At 42.3% G+C, this 18338-nt stretch overlaps 1 protein-coding gene across 8 annotated transcripts in view; it reads left to right on the top strand.

Annotated features, from left to right (window-relative positions):
- PTPRE (protein tyrosine phosphatase, receptor type E) overlaps window positions 1-18338 on the top strand; it is a 99646-nt gene that overhangs the window by 65239 nt on the left and 16069 nt on the right. For 7 of the 8 annotated variants that reach the window (XM_027655291.1, XM_027655287.1, XM_027655286.1 and 4 more), the window contains exons 3-11: window positions 6926-7028; window positions 7273-7346; window positions 8724-8860; window positions 13222-13312; window positions 13570-13646; window positions 13748-13784; window positions 14890-14987; window positions 16089-16208; window positions 17139-17299. In XM_027655291.1, the coding sequence (XP_027511092.1) occupies window positions 6926-7028; window positions 7273-7346; window positions 8724-8860; window positions 13222-13312; window positions 13570-13646; window positions 13748-13784; window positions 14890-14987; window positions 16089-16208; window positions 17139-17299 (898 nt within the window). Of the gene's footprint in view, window positions 1-6925; window positions 7029-7152; window positions 7193-7272; window positions 7347-8723; window positions 8861-13221; window positions 13313-13569; window positions 13647-13747; window positions 13785-14889; window positions 14988-16088; window positions 16209-17138; window positions 17300-18338 lie in introns of those variants that run through there. The other variant, XM_027655293.1, reaches the window with a different exon arrangement.

Here is an 18338-nt window from a genome sequence, read left to right as displayed (position 1 = left end):
ATAGACAACAGGATGAACATATTTAAACATAATGAGTAACTATGACCCATATATGAGTTCTGTGTTTTCTGATGATATAAACTGCCTAAGGCAGGACTTGAGGAGGAGGGTAAAGTGCAGGTGTCCTGGGTAGATTATGTCAGGTGAAAAATAGAGGAGTGTTGTTCCAAGACCTGAGAACAATCCTTTACTCGCTGGTCCACCACAGCATCTTTAATTCATCCTCATTTCTCTTTTCAGAATTTCTTCCTCTTGCTTCAAGCCCTCCTACAAACCACATCCTAACACGTAACAGTCCTGGGGAGGGGCTTATTCAGGGGAAATGAAGTTTTTTGGAGGAAGTGTGAGGCAGTTTTTTGAGGTTTCCTGAGGCAGTTTGGATGGGGCTTGGGCAGCCTGGTCTGATGGAAGGTGTCCCTGCCCATGGCCGGGGGTGGAAGGAGATGGGCTTTAAAGTCCCTTCTCACCCAAACCATTCCATGATTTTGTGAAGATACTGATTCTATTCTGTTCTTTGATGAGATGATGTATTTTACTTGCACCTTGTCCTTATCCTTCATAATCCTGTCTCTCTGCCTTGGAAATCCCTGTTCTGGTTAGTGGTGTTGCTCAGGCAGTGACAGTGTGTGACGCTGAGCTCCCATCAGAGAGGGATTTCTGGAGGCAGAGCTCCTCCATGCTCTTGGTTGAAGGGAGATAAAGCTGCTGATGTTCCATATAAACAGTGTGGTGAAACCTTGATAAGTTTTCAGGTGACTGTTGTTGACACCCAGTGTTTTATTGAAGGATATTTGTGCAGTTTATTTGCTTTTAATCTACCTGTGAACTTTACACCCAAATGGAAGGAGAGCCAAACAAGAATTAAGTGCCAGTCCTGGCTGATGGCCCTTTGAGTGTTTTGGTCCTTAGTCGTAATAATTTAAATGGAAGCAGGGGAGATTTAGAACAGATATTAGACTGAAATTCTTCCCTGTGAGGGTGGTGAGGCCCTGGCACACTTCCTGGAGAAGCTGTGGCTGCCCCATCCCTGGGAGTGCTCAGGGCCAGGTTGGATGAGGGGCAAAATCTTAGTGTTGTTTTGCTCAGTGGTTTCAAAACAAACAAATTACTGCTATAAATAAAGATTTAGCTAAGTGTAAATATGCTAATTAATTGGTCTGCTGAAGTGTTGTCAAGTAGCTGTCGACCCCTGCTTCTTGTCTGGCACCTGGAACAGCAGAAAAACCAGTTACTAATATTGGTCTGAATATGTAAGAATATGGGAATTGAGAAAGGGAAGTAACTTGTAAGTGATGTGACTTCCCAGAATTTTAATACCATGAGCACAAAGGCAGTTTTGCCATCGATGTTGTTCATCTTCAGAGCTTAATTTGAAATTGTGTTGCATTTAAGTGTGATAATATGGATGAGAGTAATCTAATCATCCACATTTTAATTAAATCTTAATTTCAGTGATATGATTTAGAAATGATTAGTATGACTAAACTGTTTTTCCTAAATATCAAAGCCTTCCTTGCTTTGTAGTGAGGAACAAGGAAGGGTTTTGTCTGACAGACAAGTACACTCTGAAAAGACATTGTTGCAGAAAAAGTTCCAAGATAATAGGATTATCTAACACATTTGATAGCCATTGAACTAATATGGTATTTTTTAATACAAAAATAAAGATTTTTGATTGAAGCATAAAGAAAACTCCATTTAAAAGACTCTGGAAAGAACTAAAGGTTCCTAAAAAAAAAATCCATCTCTCCATGGTAATTTGATGAGTGATCCCAAAAGATAAGATGCTTTTGATTCTGAAAGGAATAGTTATAATTCATTGCATATCATTATTTTAGCTGACTTGATTTTTTAAAACATTTGCTGAATTAAAATGCCAGCTTTATTTTTATTTTAAACATGGTTGCCCAGTCTGGATGGCTCCATTTTTAACACTGCTGCCATTTTGCTTCCTACAAGAATACCATGAAATTGCCACCATGAAATTTCCCTTTCATAAAATGAAAATATTCTGGGATTTATTGCACTGCAATTTAGTGGAGAAATTGCCCTGACATTTACTCAAATTATTCAACTGTATTAAAAAAGTACAAAGCAAAGAATCCCAGAATGGTTTGGATTGGAAGTGACCTTAAATATCATCTTGTTCCAACTTCCAAGCCAGTATTTATTTATTTGGATTTGTATAAATAAATATAAATATATATTTCAAATAGATACAACTTTATGCTCTCAAATACGTGTTACAGACTGTTTATACCTGACACTGTCCGTAACATTCACACAACTCCTGGTAACTTAAATATTAATTAGTTCTCCAGTATTAATCATAGTCAGGATTGTTTTGGTTTCTCTTGTATTTTTACTTATAAAGTAGTTTAAATGTGGAAGCAGCCTGGGAATTGCAGTTGTAAAGCTTTTAAAACCTTTCCAAATGTTTTAATTCCTTTAGTATTTACTCAGTGAGTGTTTCATGGGGTTTGTGCCCATCTTTACAATTCCTTTCCCAAACCAATGTATGAACATGCAGAGGAAATGAGTTTATTGTGTGAGTTGGAGTTTGAAAGGCAGCAAATGGGGCAGCTTTGGATGCCCATTTAATGCTGGTTTAAACTGTCAGGAAGTCAGTGGCTGTCTTTGAAGATGGGATTATTTACCCCTCTGCTCTGCTCTGCTGAGACCCCTCCTGCAGAGCTGCCTCCAGCTCTGGGGCCCAGCACAGGAAGGACATGGAGCTGCTGGAGTGAGTCCAGGGGAGGCACCAGGATGATCAGAGGGCTGGAGCAGCTCTGCTCTGAGGAAAGGCTGAGAGAGTTGGGATTGATCAGTCTGGTGAAGAGAAGCTTTAGGGTGCCTAATTGCAGCCTTCAAGGACCTAAAGGGGCTCCAAGAGAGCTGGAGAGGGACTTTGAACAAGGACCTGGAGGGACAGGACAAGGGGGAATGGTTTTTAACTGCCAGAGGGCAGGGTTAGATGGAATATTGGGAAGAAATTCTTCCCTGTGAGGGCAGTGAGGACCTGGCACAGGTTGCCCAGAGAAGCTGTGGCTGCCCCATCCCTGGAAGTGTCCAAGGCCAGGTTGGATGGGGCTTGGAGCAACCTGGGCTAGTGGAAGGTGTCCCTGTCCATAGCAGGGGGGAAAATGAGATGGTCTTTAGGTCCCTTCCAACCCAAACCATTCTGGGGTTCTGTGATAGCCAGAATAGGACCCAGAGGTGGCACTTCCATGCTGGATTTGTGATGCTTATTTCAAGTCAAAACTGAGGCATCATCAGAAAATGAGATTTTGAAGAAGGAATCTGGCTCATTTTCCTTGCTATTTAAATGCCAAAGGGATGCTTTGTGGGTAGATACTCAATTTCAAGAATTAGTTTGAAAAGCAGAACTTCAAAAATAGGTGGGTTTGGATTGAGGTTTGGACTAGATGACTTTTAAATGTCCCTTACATCTCAGACTGTTCAGTGATTCTGTGACTGCAGTGGCAGGTGGGCTGTGCTTGCTTTGGCTGAGTGTGATTCAGCTCTGAGGTGTTAAACACAGGCACCATTACTGCATTTACTGCTGCTTGCCTCCTGTGTTCTGCATGCTCAGGGCACTGGTTTCCCTTTTCTACTTGTCTTTTTCCTTTGCCCTTCCTTTATTTAATATATTTTCTAAATTTGGGGTTGTGTTTCATATGTACCAAACACAAATCCTGGTTATCAACTGTGTATCAGCTGCTTCCTTTCTGCAGCCAAGACATGGCAGGGTTGGGGTTTTCCCTTCCAAAAATAGCATGAGCGGGCTTAGTGTGGACTTTGTGATATCCCCTGTTTGATATGTTTGTGTTATCTCTGTTTTTTGAGAAGAAGATCAGACTGTGCATAAATAGAGCTGCTGTTGTGGGATTTCTCCTGTGCTCCGATAAACAAGATCTTGTCTGTTCTTTGTCAATCACCAGAAGAATTTCAGGTACCTGATGTGCTGGTGAGGGCAAACCACACACCTTGTCTTGCTTACTTGCTTTACAGGAAGGGGAAAAAGGTGTTTTAAACACGGTTTTATTCATGGGCCTTTTTACCCTTCGTGTCCTGCTTAAAGAGGAAACAATCCAGGGATGAAGAGAATCAAAGTTTGGGAGGGAGCATCACGGGGCGGTTACTGCTCTGCACACACTGCTGTTGGTTCCCTTTTTTCTTGGGGGTGGCTTTGGTTTTGACACATGTGGGAAGTGGGAACATCCTCACACTGAAGGAAATGCTGATACATTTCCAGGAAGAACCCTGGGCCAACAGCACCAGGAATGACATTGGGAAGGACCCATGAGTCAGTCTGGGGGGTGGCAGGGGAAGCACAAGGGGTTGTCAGCACCCTGCTGGTGATAATCCCCCTCTGTCTCAAGATGAAAGTCATTGTTTCATTATATCTCTAAAAAAAATACCCTTGGGAGGATCTTTGTTGTATGGCTGCGAAGATAAATCCCTGTGGTTTTGGGCCACAGCTCTTGGAGTGGGAGCAGTGGAAAAGTTTCCCTGGCGGTGGCTGCAGTAGAGATCAGGTTTGGAGGATCTACCTCTTCACTGTGCATTTTTTCCCAGGGTTTGGTTATTAATTTTTGAAGCAGCACTGATTAAAAATTTATATCAGCTCTGTGTTTCAGTCTCTCCTTAAATCCCACTTGGTCTGTAGGCAGCTGTGTTGGCCAAAGATCTTTCAGCCTCTACAGTGGCCTAAGCCCAGTTGGAACTTTCTCATACAATTTTCGGGCTACATTTATATCAATGCAGATATTAAAGAAAATACAGCTAATAAAGAAAGCTGTTTAAAACCACAGATACAGGGGGTGAAGCTGTTGGTGAGCAACTGCAAGGCTTTGAGAACAGATGTGCTCATGTACAGGAAAGAGGGGGCTTTTTGTGGGGTTTGACCTAATTTACTTGTGAAATGGTAGGAGGAGAGGTGAGATCTTGGGGCAGGGAATTGCCTCAGTCGTGGCAGGGGTTCTCTGTCCTCAGCTAAAGAAATGGAGGCAGTAATTTGACAGGAGGTTGAATGTCTCTTGTGCTGGGTTGGATTGAGGCTTTTAGTGTTTGCTGGGAATCAGTTTTCCAAAGACACCCCAGAAATGTGGTGTGAGGTACATCAGCTCTCTGAAAGGACCAGATGGGTGATTTTTTTGTGTTGTGTAATGGACTGAGGGAAATTTTAAATCCCTCATGATGCAAACTTGTTGTTTTTCCTCCTCATGTCATGAGTCTTGATATGGAGCCAAAGAGAACTAACACAAACCCCCTAAATCCTGGAGGGTTCCAGGATACTGAGTCAGAAATTTCTAAGCTCCAGAAGTGTCTCCATTTTGTATGAGGGGGAGGGGACAAAAGTATGTATTTATTTGTTTGTTTCTCTGTCAACACTTGGTTTCCATGCAGAGTTGCTCAACACCCCACAGAAAGTGTTCATCTGTCTCTGGTGATTCATGTTTATCCAGACACTCCTTCCAATAGTGATTTTCTGAAACCCTGCCAAGTCATGGTTTCTGGTTACAATTTTGTCATGCCTGTCACTTTTTGTCTTTATACACCACTTAAATGTCAGGTTTTGTGCATTTTATTGCCTTTCCTTTCTTTGTATTATTGTCTTGACTTAAGATATCTTCTTTCCTTGGATGTCCCTAGTTCACTTGTGCCTCTAAAGGAATGTTTTCCATGCCCCAGTACTCTCTTTGAGCATCCAGAGAGTTCCCAACTGCTCACAGGGCACCAACCAATGTATGGTTTTGCAGGAGTGAATTCCAGGCAGTTGGAATTTCCTTTCTAAAATTTTGCAGGTGTTGTATACTCCTAAATATTTTATAGAATCACAGAATGGTTTGGGTTGGAAGGGACCTTAAAGATGATCTCATCCACCCCCCCTGCCATGGGCAGGGACACCTTCCACTAGCCCAAGTTGCTCCAACCTGGCCTTGGACACTTCCAGGGATGGGGCAGCCACAGCTCCTGTGGGCAACCTGTGCCAGGGCCTCACCACCCTCACAGGGAACAATTTCCTCCTGATATTCCACATAATCCTGCCTTCAGGCAGCTTTTAGAAATGGTAAAAAACTCATTTAGAAGTGTGTAAATGCAGTTTAAAAGGGAAATAATACACCACACCAGCAGCAACCAAAGTTGCCTTAATTTTGGAATTGTTGGAATCATGGTTGTAGGGTTGTGTTTTGCTTCCTGAAGGTTCAGGCTGAAAGTTTTGCTTCCTTAAATAAAACATGGTGGGTTTTTCATGATTTTAATGTGTTATATGTTGAATTATTCAGTAGAATTAAAAGGTTACAGAAGCATAATGAAAGTGAGAGAGTCACATACATAAAACACTGTTAACAGAAGGGTGAGACAGAGTTTATACCAGATATAGCAAGATATATTTTTTAATCTCCAGTCTGAGTATTTGTTGAACATGTCATTATTCCTACTTGTTTGTATATATAAGTGAATAAAATCTGTATGAAAGGTGGCATTCTTGGGTGATTTGTCTCTAATTGAGAAACAGCTGATGCACATTAGGGCATCAAATCTTTAATAGGCTTCAAATTCAGCTTAAAACCTTATACCTGTTCAACTTTCTCTGAGAACAGGTAAATTCTTTGCTTAACTAATCATTAAAAAAAATATATCCTTGATTTTTCTCAGTAGGAGGTGGTTCAGTTCTTAAAAAAGAGAAAAGGGAGGAAAAAAGAGGAAATGTAAAAGAAAAATTGAACTTTCAAGGTGAGCTTGAGAAGTTAAAAGGGGGGGGAAGAGAAATTGTAAAAAAAAAAATAAAAAAATTGAACTTTCACTTTGAGTTTTGCCTATAGTTGTGTAGAACCACAGATTTTTGATGCTCCAGGCACAATTTCTGTACCAGCTGAGGAAGCCTGTGTCAATATTTCGTGTTGTGTTCCATCCACAGACTCCACCGAAGAGAACAACTTGCACAAGGACCTACTCACTTCTCTGCTGATTCTGGGCCTGGTTGTCATCATCTTCCTGGTGCTGGTTGGGTATTTTTTCAGGTAGGTGTGTGTGTGGGGCCATGCAGGCAGCAGTTGCTCAGCCCCGTCTCGATGTGACCTCACGAGGAAGCGAAAGGCGCGCGGGGAGAGGCAGAACCTGCAGCGCAGACCACGGGCTGCGGCACGGGGAAGATGAACAGAAAGAGTTTCTCTAGAATTACGTGGTTGGTGAAATAATGGTGTGGGGAGAACTCTGGTTGCCTACCAGCGGCGTTGCTCAGACGACCTGGTGTCTGTGTTTCAGGTTCAGGAGACACAGGAAAGCTGTTGTGACCTCCGGGGACAAAAAGATGCCGAACGGGATCTTGGAAGAACAAGGTATGGAGAGATTTGGTTTCAGTTTGTTTCTGTGCACACCCCCTCGTTCTCTAGTTCAAGATTATTTATTTATGTCTCCTTATATTTATAGTATAAGTTACAGGATTGTTGTGAAAGTGAAAATAGTTGGAAAAAATAGAATCCCAGAATGGTTTGGGTTGGAAGTGACCTTAAAGATCATCTCATTCCACCCTCCTGCCATGGGCAGGGGCACCTTCCACTAGACCAGGTTACTCCAAGCCCTATCCAACCTGGTCTTGGAGTAGAGATCCATATTTAAATATGTCTATATATAATCTTAACTTTCAGTTTTTGGTTTTAAATAATATTCACTTCAAGTTGTGATGCAACAAATGTTTCTTTGTAAATGTTTTTTGGGCTCTTTATAGATGTTTTAGCAGGATGCCAGCTGAGGTCCAGGTTTCTGACACTGATATTTGTACTTAGAGAAAGAATTGCAGAATTACTTCTTCAAATGGGGAAAAAAGGGGTCTTAACTCTTTGTGAAATTACTGGCTGGTTCCTGAGTGTGAAGATAAATCAACAGAGTGAAATAGGGCAGTTTTTTAAGCTAATAGCACTAAAATAAAACACTCTGAGAGTTAAAAATGTTTTCCTCTGGCTTTTTAATTGTTCTGGGTTTGTTTCTGTGCCCAGGGAGCCCCCTGGGTACGTCACTCTGTGGGGCTCAGCTCAACCCAGCAAACACAGAGGGGCTGGACAAGTTATTTTAACCATAACCAAGAAAAAAATGATGAATTTAATGATAAAAATAATCAATCTGTGTTTTGTGGAAGTTCCACTGGGCTATGTGTGACCTAACAAGTGGGTTAAACAGGGTGGCAGTCAGAGGGAAAGTCAAACCTCTAAATACACCCCTCAGCTTCCTGCTCTGCTGGGGCTTGAAATCAAGAGCAACAGCTACACCAGTCTTGGTGCAGAGTTTCTGGTGGCTGCCAAGTTAAAGATAGGTTTGGATTTTTTTTATTATTTTTATTTCCCCTTCACAAGTGAAATAATCTCACAGCATCTCTTTGGTGATAGATGCCAAAAGCTGTCCCTGCAGTCCCTGCTCTCTGTCAGCAGAATGAACTTTCTCCTTTTCCTAAATAAAACTTGGTCACATTTTAATCCAGTGTAAATACAGAAATCATTCATTTCACCAGGTTCTTCTTGATATGATTAAGTTCTTAAAGCAACTTCTTGGCTTATGATTTGTTTTTTATTTCCTTTAAATCAACTTTATCACCAGCTGAAATCTCACGTGAGAAGTTTGGTTTGGCATCTTCCAGCGTAAAGATGAATTTGTAGTTGGAAATATCTTGGTCTCTGTTGCTCTGGACGTGCCTTTAACATGCACTTCCCTTGTCCTGACAGAACAGCAACGGGTCATGTTGCTCAGCAGGTCTCCCTCAGGCCCGAAGAAGTATTTTCCTATTCCGGTGGAAAATCTGGAGGAGGAAATACGGATACGCTCGGCAGACGAAGGGAAGCTCTTCCGGGAGGAGTTTAATGTAAGTTCTCACACGTGGGTTAGACAGATTGATGGCCAAAAGCTGTGAGGGGGAACCAAAATATCTGCAAATATTAGTATTTTTTCTAAGTGTTTGGTGGTGGTGTCTCAGAGCCTCAGCACTCAGAGTGTGTGGTACTGTTCACAGGGGCCCTGCCATGTGTGGTGACCCTTTATCTGGGCAGAATCTGGAATTTAACTGCTTTATAATGCTAAATTGGTATTGTATGAACTATTTGACACTTGTGGTAATGTTTAAAGAAGGTGTTTAGTGTTTACCTGAAAGCTGGAAGAGAAGAACATTGAACATGAACCTCTAGCACTGATTTTCTTGATGGTGGTGGAGGGTTTTCTGGGTGAGTCTGAGTGTTTCACCTCTATGGGGAAGTACTTAGAGGAGAACACAGAGTGTGTGGCCTTTAATATCACCCTGGTGAGGTTTGACTTTTTCTTTTCCCCCTGGTAATTTGACTTTTTGCTCTTTGTTATCATCCCATCACTTCCTTATTTGCAGCTCCTGTGCCCTAACACACAGTTTCTATGAAGGAGCTCAAATTTTAGGGTTTCCCTTTGAACTGTTGCCTTGGTCTGTATTTTCTACCCACAACCTGAGCTGCAGCCACATGTGGTCGTGCAGATGAGTTGTACCTCGAGTCTGTGGTGACCTGGGCCACTTCCTATGGAGAAATAACAATGGGACGAGTCTGCATTTGGGGCCTTTTCCATACTTTCCATTATTTCTTTTCACTATTCCTTTTCATTTTCCTCCACAGCAGAAGCAAGTTGTTCAGAGCAGTAGCTTAAATGTCAAGCAGGGATTTGTGAAAGCACATGTTGATTAGACAGGCTGTTGAGTTACCTCCTTAATTGGGAGCATATTTATATCTGCAATTTGTTTGATGATATCTTTAAAACACATAATTTTCCCTTATCAGAGAGGGAGCATTGTGGAGATATTTATCAAAGCTGACAAAATGAATGCGAAAACTATCTTGACAAGGTGTGTGCTGGTGGATTTTGACTCTCCTGATTAATTTGCTCTGCAGTTCAGAGTGAAACAAACCATCAATTTTAATTTTTAAACGCTGTTTTGCTTGGATCATTTTCTGCCCCGTGCTGTGAGTTTGTGAGATTCTGTCTGCACACAAAAAAAACTGGGGTCTGCTGCTCGTAAAGGGTTGGTGGTACATGAAGTTTTCTTGATGCTTGATGTGGTTTTTTTTCTCCCGGCTGGAATGGATGTATGAGCTGTTTGCTCAAGCCTGAGAGGGGAAGGAAGGTGGAAAGACAGTTGGATATGAGAGTGATTGATGTTTTAGAGTGAAGCAGAAAGAGTGACACACAGAGGTTTGTTCTGCAGCACTGGAAGGAAAGAGGCAGATAAATCAAGACCCTTCAGCAGACATGTGTGTGATGACCCCTCCTGCAGAGCATCCCCCAGCACACAGCACTCACATGCCCCTGGACTCAGCTCCATCCTCCAACTTGCTGAGGTCACACCTGGATCTGCCCCGTGAGGCCACAGCTGCCAAATCCTGCAGCTTTACAGAGTCTTCCCCCTTTGCACAATCCTTTTGTTGAGAGCTGCTGAGCTGTGGTGGAGCCTGACTGGCCCGGGTTGCCCAGAGAAGCTGTGGCTTCCCCATTCCTGGAAGTGTCCAAGGCCAAGTTGGATGGAGCTTGGAGCAACCTGGGCTAGTGGAAGGTGTCCCTGCCCATGGCAGGGGGGTGGGACTGCATGGTTTTTAAGGTTCCTTCCAACCCAAACCATTCTGTAATTCTGTGATCCTGTGCTGAGGATACACCAGGGATCTCTGCCCACGGTGGTTTTTGCTTCACATGGCCTGATCCAACACATCAAGGGGTCAGGCATCTCTGGGAATGCAGAGATACAGAGTCTCCAGTGTGAATTTGAAGCGTATTGGCAAGTCCTGTGAGCTAGCAGTGGCCAGGGATGTGCACCAGCAGAAGAAGTTTGGTCCCAAGTGATTTTTTTTTTTTTTTTGGTAAGAGTAAAGTAAGTGCTGATAGATGAAGACATGCAGGAGGCAGAAAGGATTTTTGAGGACAGTTCCTGATTTTTGAGGACAGTTCTCTTAGATTTATGTACCTAATGGTGTTCTTGAGTACCTTTGAATTTGTCCTTAAAACCTAAATTACCCTTAAGAGGCACATTGCACTCCTTGTACACCAACCAAAATAGCAGAGGCTCCTGCTACTCTCTAGTTGCTTCCTTTTTTGTTATGTGATTCCTTTGTGCATGTTGGGCACTGGGAAGAGTGTGTTCTTTCTTCACAGGAATGAAAGGAAACAATTTAAATAAAACCCCATTCCTTTCTGTAAGGCCCCTTACCTATGTTTATCATCCCTAGTGAAACATGAGCTGGATGTTGGAAGTTTGGCATGAGTGGCTTATTGCCTTGATTTTCTGAGATTAATTACTGGAAAGCTTCCTGTAAGAATTTGCTGTTGAAATTTTAATTTTGGCTTGATTAAGAAATCACTGTGGCTCATTCAGTGGAAAATAAAGGAGAAGATTATTCTGGATTGAGCCTCTCAGAAGCTTCAGTGAGATTTTTGGGTTCCTGGGAAGTGGGGGCAGATCACAGTGTGGTGCAGCAGATGACCCAGTGCCACCAGGACTCAGTTCCTCGTGACTGGGGGGGGTGATGGAGAGGACGTGGTGAGGTGCAGCCTTGATGAATCACATCCTGCACAAAGGGTGGGAGCTGGAACTGGGCTGTGCCCTGGAACTGGGGTTCACCACCCACCCTGGAGCTTCCTACGGAGATGGCAGGGCCTTGCAGGGGTCAGGAGCAGGGAATGGAGAGATAATTTTGCCCAAGATAATTACTTCTCATCCATTTTTCACATGAAGATGCAGAACTTCTGTGACTGTTTGCTGGGAATTTGTTACCCGACTTTATTTGAAGAAATCATGTTTAAAGAGATAATTATTTCATAGAATCAGTGGCTTGGGTTAGAAGGGATCTTAAAGATCATCCAGTTCCAAACTCTTCCATGGGCAGGGACACCTTCCACTACTTGTTTTCATACAAAACTTAAGTTTCTGTGGTTTATAAATCATAAATGTATTTTAATCAGCAAAATAGGCTAATTATATACCACAGTCTTCATTCAAACAAGGAATTAAGCAGTTTGCTAAAAACACCTTTTTTTCTCAAACCTTTTTTAACCTTTTCTCTTCTTTCTTTCATATTCACAGGTTTAAGTGACATAAAAAAACAAAACAAAACAAAACAAAAAAAAAAAACACAAAAACAAAAAAACCCCACAGCAACTCAAACCCACAAATGCACATTGCTGTTTCCTCTGTGGTGGAGAAGTCCTCCCCACACCCCCTCTTATCCTATGTCACCCTGGCAACACCATTGCTGTTTTCAAGGGGGAATTCCAAGCCCTGCCCTCTGCCAGCCAAGCAGGGATGGTTTGAGCTGTACCATCGCTCACCGCTTTTTCCCCTCGCCCTGTGTGACTCAAGCTGGGTGGTGGGAGGTGGAAGAGTGGGAGAAGGTGGTTGTGCATTCCCAAACCACTGGGATTTTACCTTGGTGGATCCACATGCTGACACTGAGGTTGTAGGAGTTCAGTAGAAGGATCTTAATGAAACTCAGTTCTGGTTTGGTCCATTTGTAGTGGTGGCATCTCAGCAGCTTCTGCTGTGGTGATGAAGCTCCACCTTGGGCATTTCCTTGTTTTCATCTTCATCCTCTACCTCTTTTTTTTTTTCTTCAGTTTGATAACTCTCCTAGACTGTTTTTGTTCTGGGGCTTTTTAAGCCTGACTAAATTTATCTGCACTCTTAGATCTTACTGATGACTTGCAGAATTCGACTCTTGCTCCTGCAGCATTAAAAAAAAAAAATAATAACAATTTATTTTTTCTTCTCCCTTTCTACCAGAGTTGGGCCTTCACCTGTGGCCCTGAGCAAGATGTTTGGTATTTAGTGTTCTTAGCAGTGAATATTAACAATCAAGCTCTATTTCTGTTGTTGAACCAACTGTTGTTGTGGGTCTTGGTGCTGTGAGTCACTGTGGACAGATGGCAGCTTCAGGCAGCAGCTCAGAGTTGAACAATCTTCTAAAGAACTGTGATCTCTGGTGGAAAAAAATATACTTACTTTTCAAAAACTGCTGAGCTCATTTTCTGTAGCAAAATCTGACAGGGTGTATTTTCCTGTTATAGAGTAATTCAAGTTATTGGGGGAAAAAAAGTTGAAATATGTTTAATTGTTAGATGCAAGGAAAAATGTGAAAATGCAGATTTTCCCTACCCTGTGTGCGGTCAAGAATTAGTTGTTTTCTAACACACTGACTTCTGTATCTTTTTGGTTTTTTTCAGTCATTAACATCTGGATATGTGCAGGGAACATTTGAAATGGCAAACAAGGAAGAAAACAGGGAGAAGAACAGATATCCCAACATCCTGCCATGTAAGACATTCCCTTTTCTTTTAAATCAGACAATTAATTTGACACTGAGCAGGCTGGTTGTAGTGGGTTTTGCTGAAAATATTCAATTAATAACAATTTTGCTGGTCACAAATGCTCTTCATACCTTGTATGTGTCCAACCTCTCTGATTTGTGACATGTCTCTAGTAGTGGTTTAGGAACTCTGTGCTTATCCAGGCCTCCTGCTTGCAAAGAAATAACATATTTCAGAGTGATTAACCTGCTTGTTTTCTTTCAGATGATCATTCCAGAGTGATTTTGACCCAAATTGATGGAGTCCCAGCTTCAGACTACATTAATGCATCATATATAGATGTAAGCTGACATTTGCCACTGCAAACTTTGTGACCTAAATAAGTATTTCTCTGCTAACGTGTGTTGCCATTCCATTTTTTAACTGATATTTATTTCCACAGGGTTATAAAGAAAAGAATAAATTCATAGCAGCACAAGGTAACTTATTCTCATTTCTCTGTTCTGTACATTTTAGAGCTGAAGTTTCATTTTAGACGTGTTTTAAAGGTTACTTTCAGCTGCAAGAAGTGGTCAAACATGAGGTTGGATTTAGAGGTCCCAGTTGAAGTTCAGCTGAAGTGTGTGTGAGGTGACCCAGTGCCTTTAGACCTGCAGATACTGCTCTGAGCAGAGGCTCATCTTCTCCTCCCCACCCCAAAATTGATGTCTCCTGACAATACATTCTGTCTAAGCAATCCTACCACAGAAATCAGCATTTCCACAGGAATTCTTGTGCTGTATTTAATCATAAATGTGGGTAACTTTGTCACATTCACAATCTCAGACACAAAGCAAGAGCTGCTCCAGCCTCTCAAAATACTCCTCCACGATGAGCAGCTCCCAGACAGGGGTTTGTTGTGGTCACAGGTAACGTGGACCTTGCCATAGGGAAAGCTGCAAGTAGAAATCCTAAATGTTGCTCCTGCCATTGTCTACTTAAAAGATTAAGTAATATTTAAGACTGAATACTTGGAGCCCCTTCCAGTGCCTAAAGGGGCTCCAGGAGAGCTGGAGAGGGACTTGGGACAAGGGCCTGGAGGGACAGGACAAGGGGGAATGGCTTCCCACTGCCACAGGGCAGGGTTAGATGGGATATTGGGAAGGAATTCTTGGCTGTGAGGGTGGTGAGGCCCTGGCACAGGTTGCCCAGAGAAGTTGTGGCTTCCCCTGGATCCCTGGAACTGTCCAAGGCCAGGTTGGACAGGGCTTGGAGCAACCTAGTCTAGTGGGAGGTGTCCCTGCCCATGGCAGGGGTTGGAACTGCATGAGCTTTAAGATCCCTCCCAAACCATTCTGTGATTCTATGAATAATATTTCAAGGGAGGAGAGATCTGCTAGAAATGTAGACTTGGGGGCATATGATTGTGTGAAATAAAATATGGGAGTTTTTAAGGAATATGTGGTATATTCAAAACCTGTGCAGGGTGTAGCAAACACAGGTATGGGTAGGCACCCAGGATGGGGTTATTGTGAATTAAATAAGTATTTCTCTGATCTGCTGGTCCCCATAGCCCTCCTGAGCATTGCTGTGTTCTGTCTGCAGGGCCTAAGCAAGAAACAGTCAATGACTTCTGGAGGATGATATGGGAGCAGAAGTCAGCCATTATCGTCATGTTAACCAACCTGAAAGAAAGAAAAGAGGTAAAGAACTTTCAGTTTGCTCTGGGGTGTCCCTGTGTACTCCAGAATAAGTTGGGGCTGCTCAGGCTCTGACCAGTTGCATTTCTGACCACTTCCTTCTCTGGTCCCTGCCAGCACAGCTGAGTTTCTGCTCTAAAAATGTAATTTTCATTTCTAAAATACAAATGTCCATCAGTTGTTCTCAAGGAAGAAGTTCTGATGGCTCATTGTGTCCTGCATAGCCCAGAGCCAAAGGAAGATTTGTGTGGTTTTATCCCAGCCTAAGGCTGCACTTGTGGGTGGGTCTGGTTGAGAATGAAGGTAAAAACCCTGTGCATTTTCAGAATTCTATCTGGCACATCCACAAAACAACTAAATATTAAAGCTGCTTCATTCCTGTCCCCCGTTCCGCCTCTGTTACGTGGATGGGCATTCCTTGTTTGCCTCTTCTCAGTTCTACTTTTGCTTTATTTTCCTGCACTTTTACTGCTGCTTGATGAAGCTCAGACATCAAAGGCAACCCATAAGGACCCATTCCCAGTATAAGCAGCCAGAACTGTTAATTCTGGGTGTTCCTTATGACTTCAAATGACTGCCCAGAGAAGCTGTGGCTGCCCCATCCCTGGAAGTGTCCAAGGCCAGGTTGGATGGGACTCAGAGCAACCTGGGCTAGTGGAAGGTGTCCCTGCCCATTGCAGGGGGTAGAATGAGGTGATCTTTAAGGTCCCTTCCAACCCAAAGCAGCCTGTGCTTCAGTGATTCTATGAAATAAGGTCTGCTCTGCATTTCTCACTGGCTGCACCTAAAGCTTGAAAATGGAGTCAAAACATCACAGTCTCACACATTTGGACACCCCCTCACAAAGCAGCCAAACTGAAACAAAAGCTGTGTAGGTCTAACTAGGTTAAAAGAAAGCTTCAGAGCTGTTCTCACCTTCTCTGCAGAAATTTAATCAGTAGCACCAGCAAGGTGTTAAAGCTGCCTTGTGCCAGATGAGAAACCCCGATACCCATATTTATACACCATGTTCTCAGATAACTCCCTTTTTTTTTTTTTTTTTTAAGCATGACCAGCAGTGAAAGCAAACTCATCATTATAAAACTCACTGTGGTTTTCATGCAGGAAAAATGTTACCAGTATTGGCCTGACCAGGGGTGCTGGACTTATGGAAACATCCGTGTGTCCGTGGAGGATTGTATAGTGCTGGTGGACTACACCATCCGCAAGTTCTGCGTGCAGTCGGTGAGGAGCAACCCTGCTCTGGGGGCTTCTTTTTAATCTTTGGAGAAAACTGGTACAATTTCAAATATTTGCTGCCAAGACATTCAGGAAATGGATTAAATAAATTTGCAAGTGGAGGAAGACGTGGTGCCTCTCCGGAGCGGGGTCTGCCTGCGTAACATTCGCACGATTCATGGATTCAAAGAGGTTCTGCTGGATTTTTGTCACCAAAGGCCATAGAAAGTCATGCCTTGTGACTGCCAGGAGGGTGCACAGGAGCAGGGACTTGACTTTTTTTTGGGGGGGACGAATTGCACAGATAAATAAGTGAGCAAATTTGGGTATTTGGGGGGTAGGTGTTAGTTGGCCAATGTCAGCCAGCATTGCAGCGTGACTTTTGTTGTATCTGTGATCTCTAGCACAAGTGAAAGCTTTAGATCCCAACAGAGGTGGTGGGGATGGCTCTGCTCTTGTGCACAGTGTGTGGCCTCACTAGGGATCAGTGTAGGCAGCAGTTGGGTATTGAAGGTGAAGCACTTCTTTCGTTTTTCCTACTTGATCTGGCCAAAGCTGGCATTTGGCATCTCACACCCGTGCAAATCCCAAATATTTAGACTGAATTTTGTGAGTTTTGGCTGAGGCTGCTAAAAAAAGTGTTATGAGGATTTTATGGGTGAAAAAGAACTTCACATTAGATCCATTATTAACATAAATTGTGATTCTTACCTTTGGAGTCCTTTCCTGGGATTATTCCAGTTTTCACTGCAAAGGCGCATTAATAATATATGGTAATTTCACTTAGCATTTTTTTTTACATACACTGTAAACTTCTAATCCTCAAATCAGGCTTGAAGTGTTGCAGGAATTAAAATCATAAATAACCAGGGCAGTTTGTGTCTAAATCTTTGCATGAAAAATGAGATGTCCAACAGTATCTGTGTGTTCCTGCAGCTTCACGATGGTTGTAAAGCTCCAAGGCTTGTCACACAGCTTCACTTCACCAGCTGGCCAGATTTTGGGGTGCCTTTCACACCTATTGGGATGCTGAAATTTCTGAAAAAAGTCAAAGCATTGAATCCTGCCCATGCTGGACCAATTGTGGTTCACTGTAGGTATGTATGTGCTCCTCAAGGCATTCTCATAGCTTGGTCTGGAGTTATATATATATTTGTTAGGTATAGATATGTTTATTTGCATATTTATATTATTTATTTACGTATTTATATTAAAGGCTAATAATATGCTGAGCTTTTTGAGAGTAAAGGGTATAAACAACTTCAAAAGATCTGTCTTTGCTGTCACTTCCATGCTCAAACAGAAGTTGTTGTTTTGTTGTTTGTGGGATTTTTAAATCCATGAGTGATATCCATTGTTTGGTACAAGTATGTTCCTTGTCAGAAAAACAGACTCATAATACAAATTTGTGACCTTTGCCACTAAATGCTCCTCTGGGAATTCATTCCCCACTTCTCCCACAGTAGAATTACAGTTTCCTATGTAAATTAGCCATTGAATACCTAAAAAGTTTGGAATAAAGACTTCATTCAAGAGACTTAAATGTTGCAATTTTAAGAATGTGCTACATATGAATACAGAACATATTCCCACTCGTGGGTCACACACACAGGTCCTACTGTCAAAGGCTTGTGCTAAACTATTGAAATCTTGTCTCAATGAAGCTAAACCCAAACTCCAAATCAGTTTTAAGACAATAATTGCAATCTCTATAGCAATTGTAAGCTCACAAATGAGCAAGAAGTATCTTTTCAGGAGCAATTATTGTAATGAGTTTAGAATGAAAAGAAAAGAAGAGCAGCTTTGTCTTTCAGGGTCTCATTTTTAAGGAAAAAAGGTTGTAGATTCATCTATTTGTCTTTTTTTTTTTTCCTTGCTTGTGTCAGACATTTAGAAATACTCCCTTGAAAGAGAGTGTTTATCCTGACCAAACCAGTGTTGATGTTTGGTTTATATCCAGTTCTTGCCTTGCTGGGATGCACCTTCTCTCCCAGGTGTCATAAATAAGAGGCTTGAAAAAAATCATTCAGTGGAAAAATCAGATTTTAGTTGTCCCACACTCTTTCCTTTGAGAAACCCACTGTATTTTTATAGCTCTTTGCTATGTGTGGAGATGCATTTTTGGGCTTGAGCTTT

Source organism: Corapipo altera, unplaced genomic scaffold (assembly GCF_003945725.1).
Source record: "Corapipo altera isolate COAL_440 unplaced genomic scaffold, ASM394572v1 180, whole genome shotgun sequence".
Lineage (NCBI taxonomy): Eukaryota > Metazoa > Chordata > Aves > Passeriformes > Pipridae > Corapipo > Corapipo altera.
This window is presented reverse-complemented; position numbering and strand designations above follow the sequence as displayed.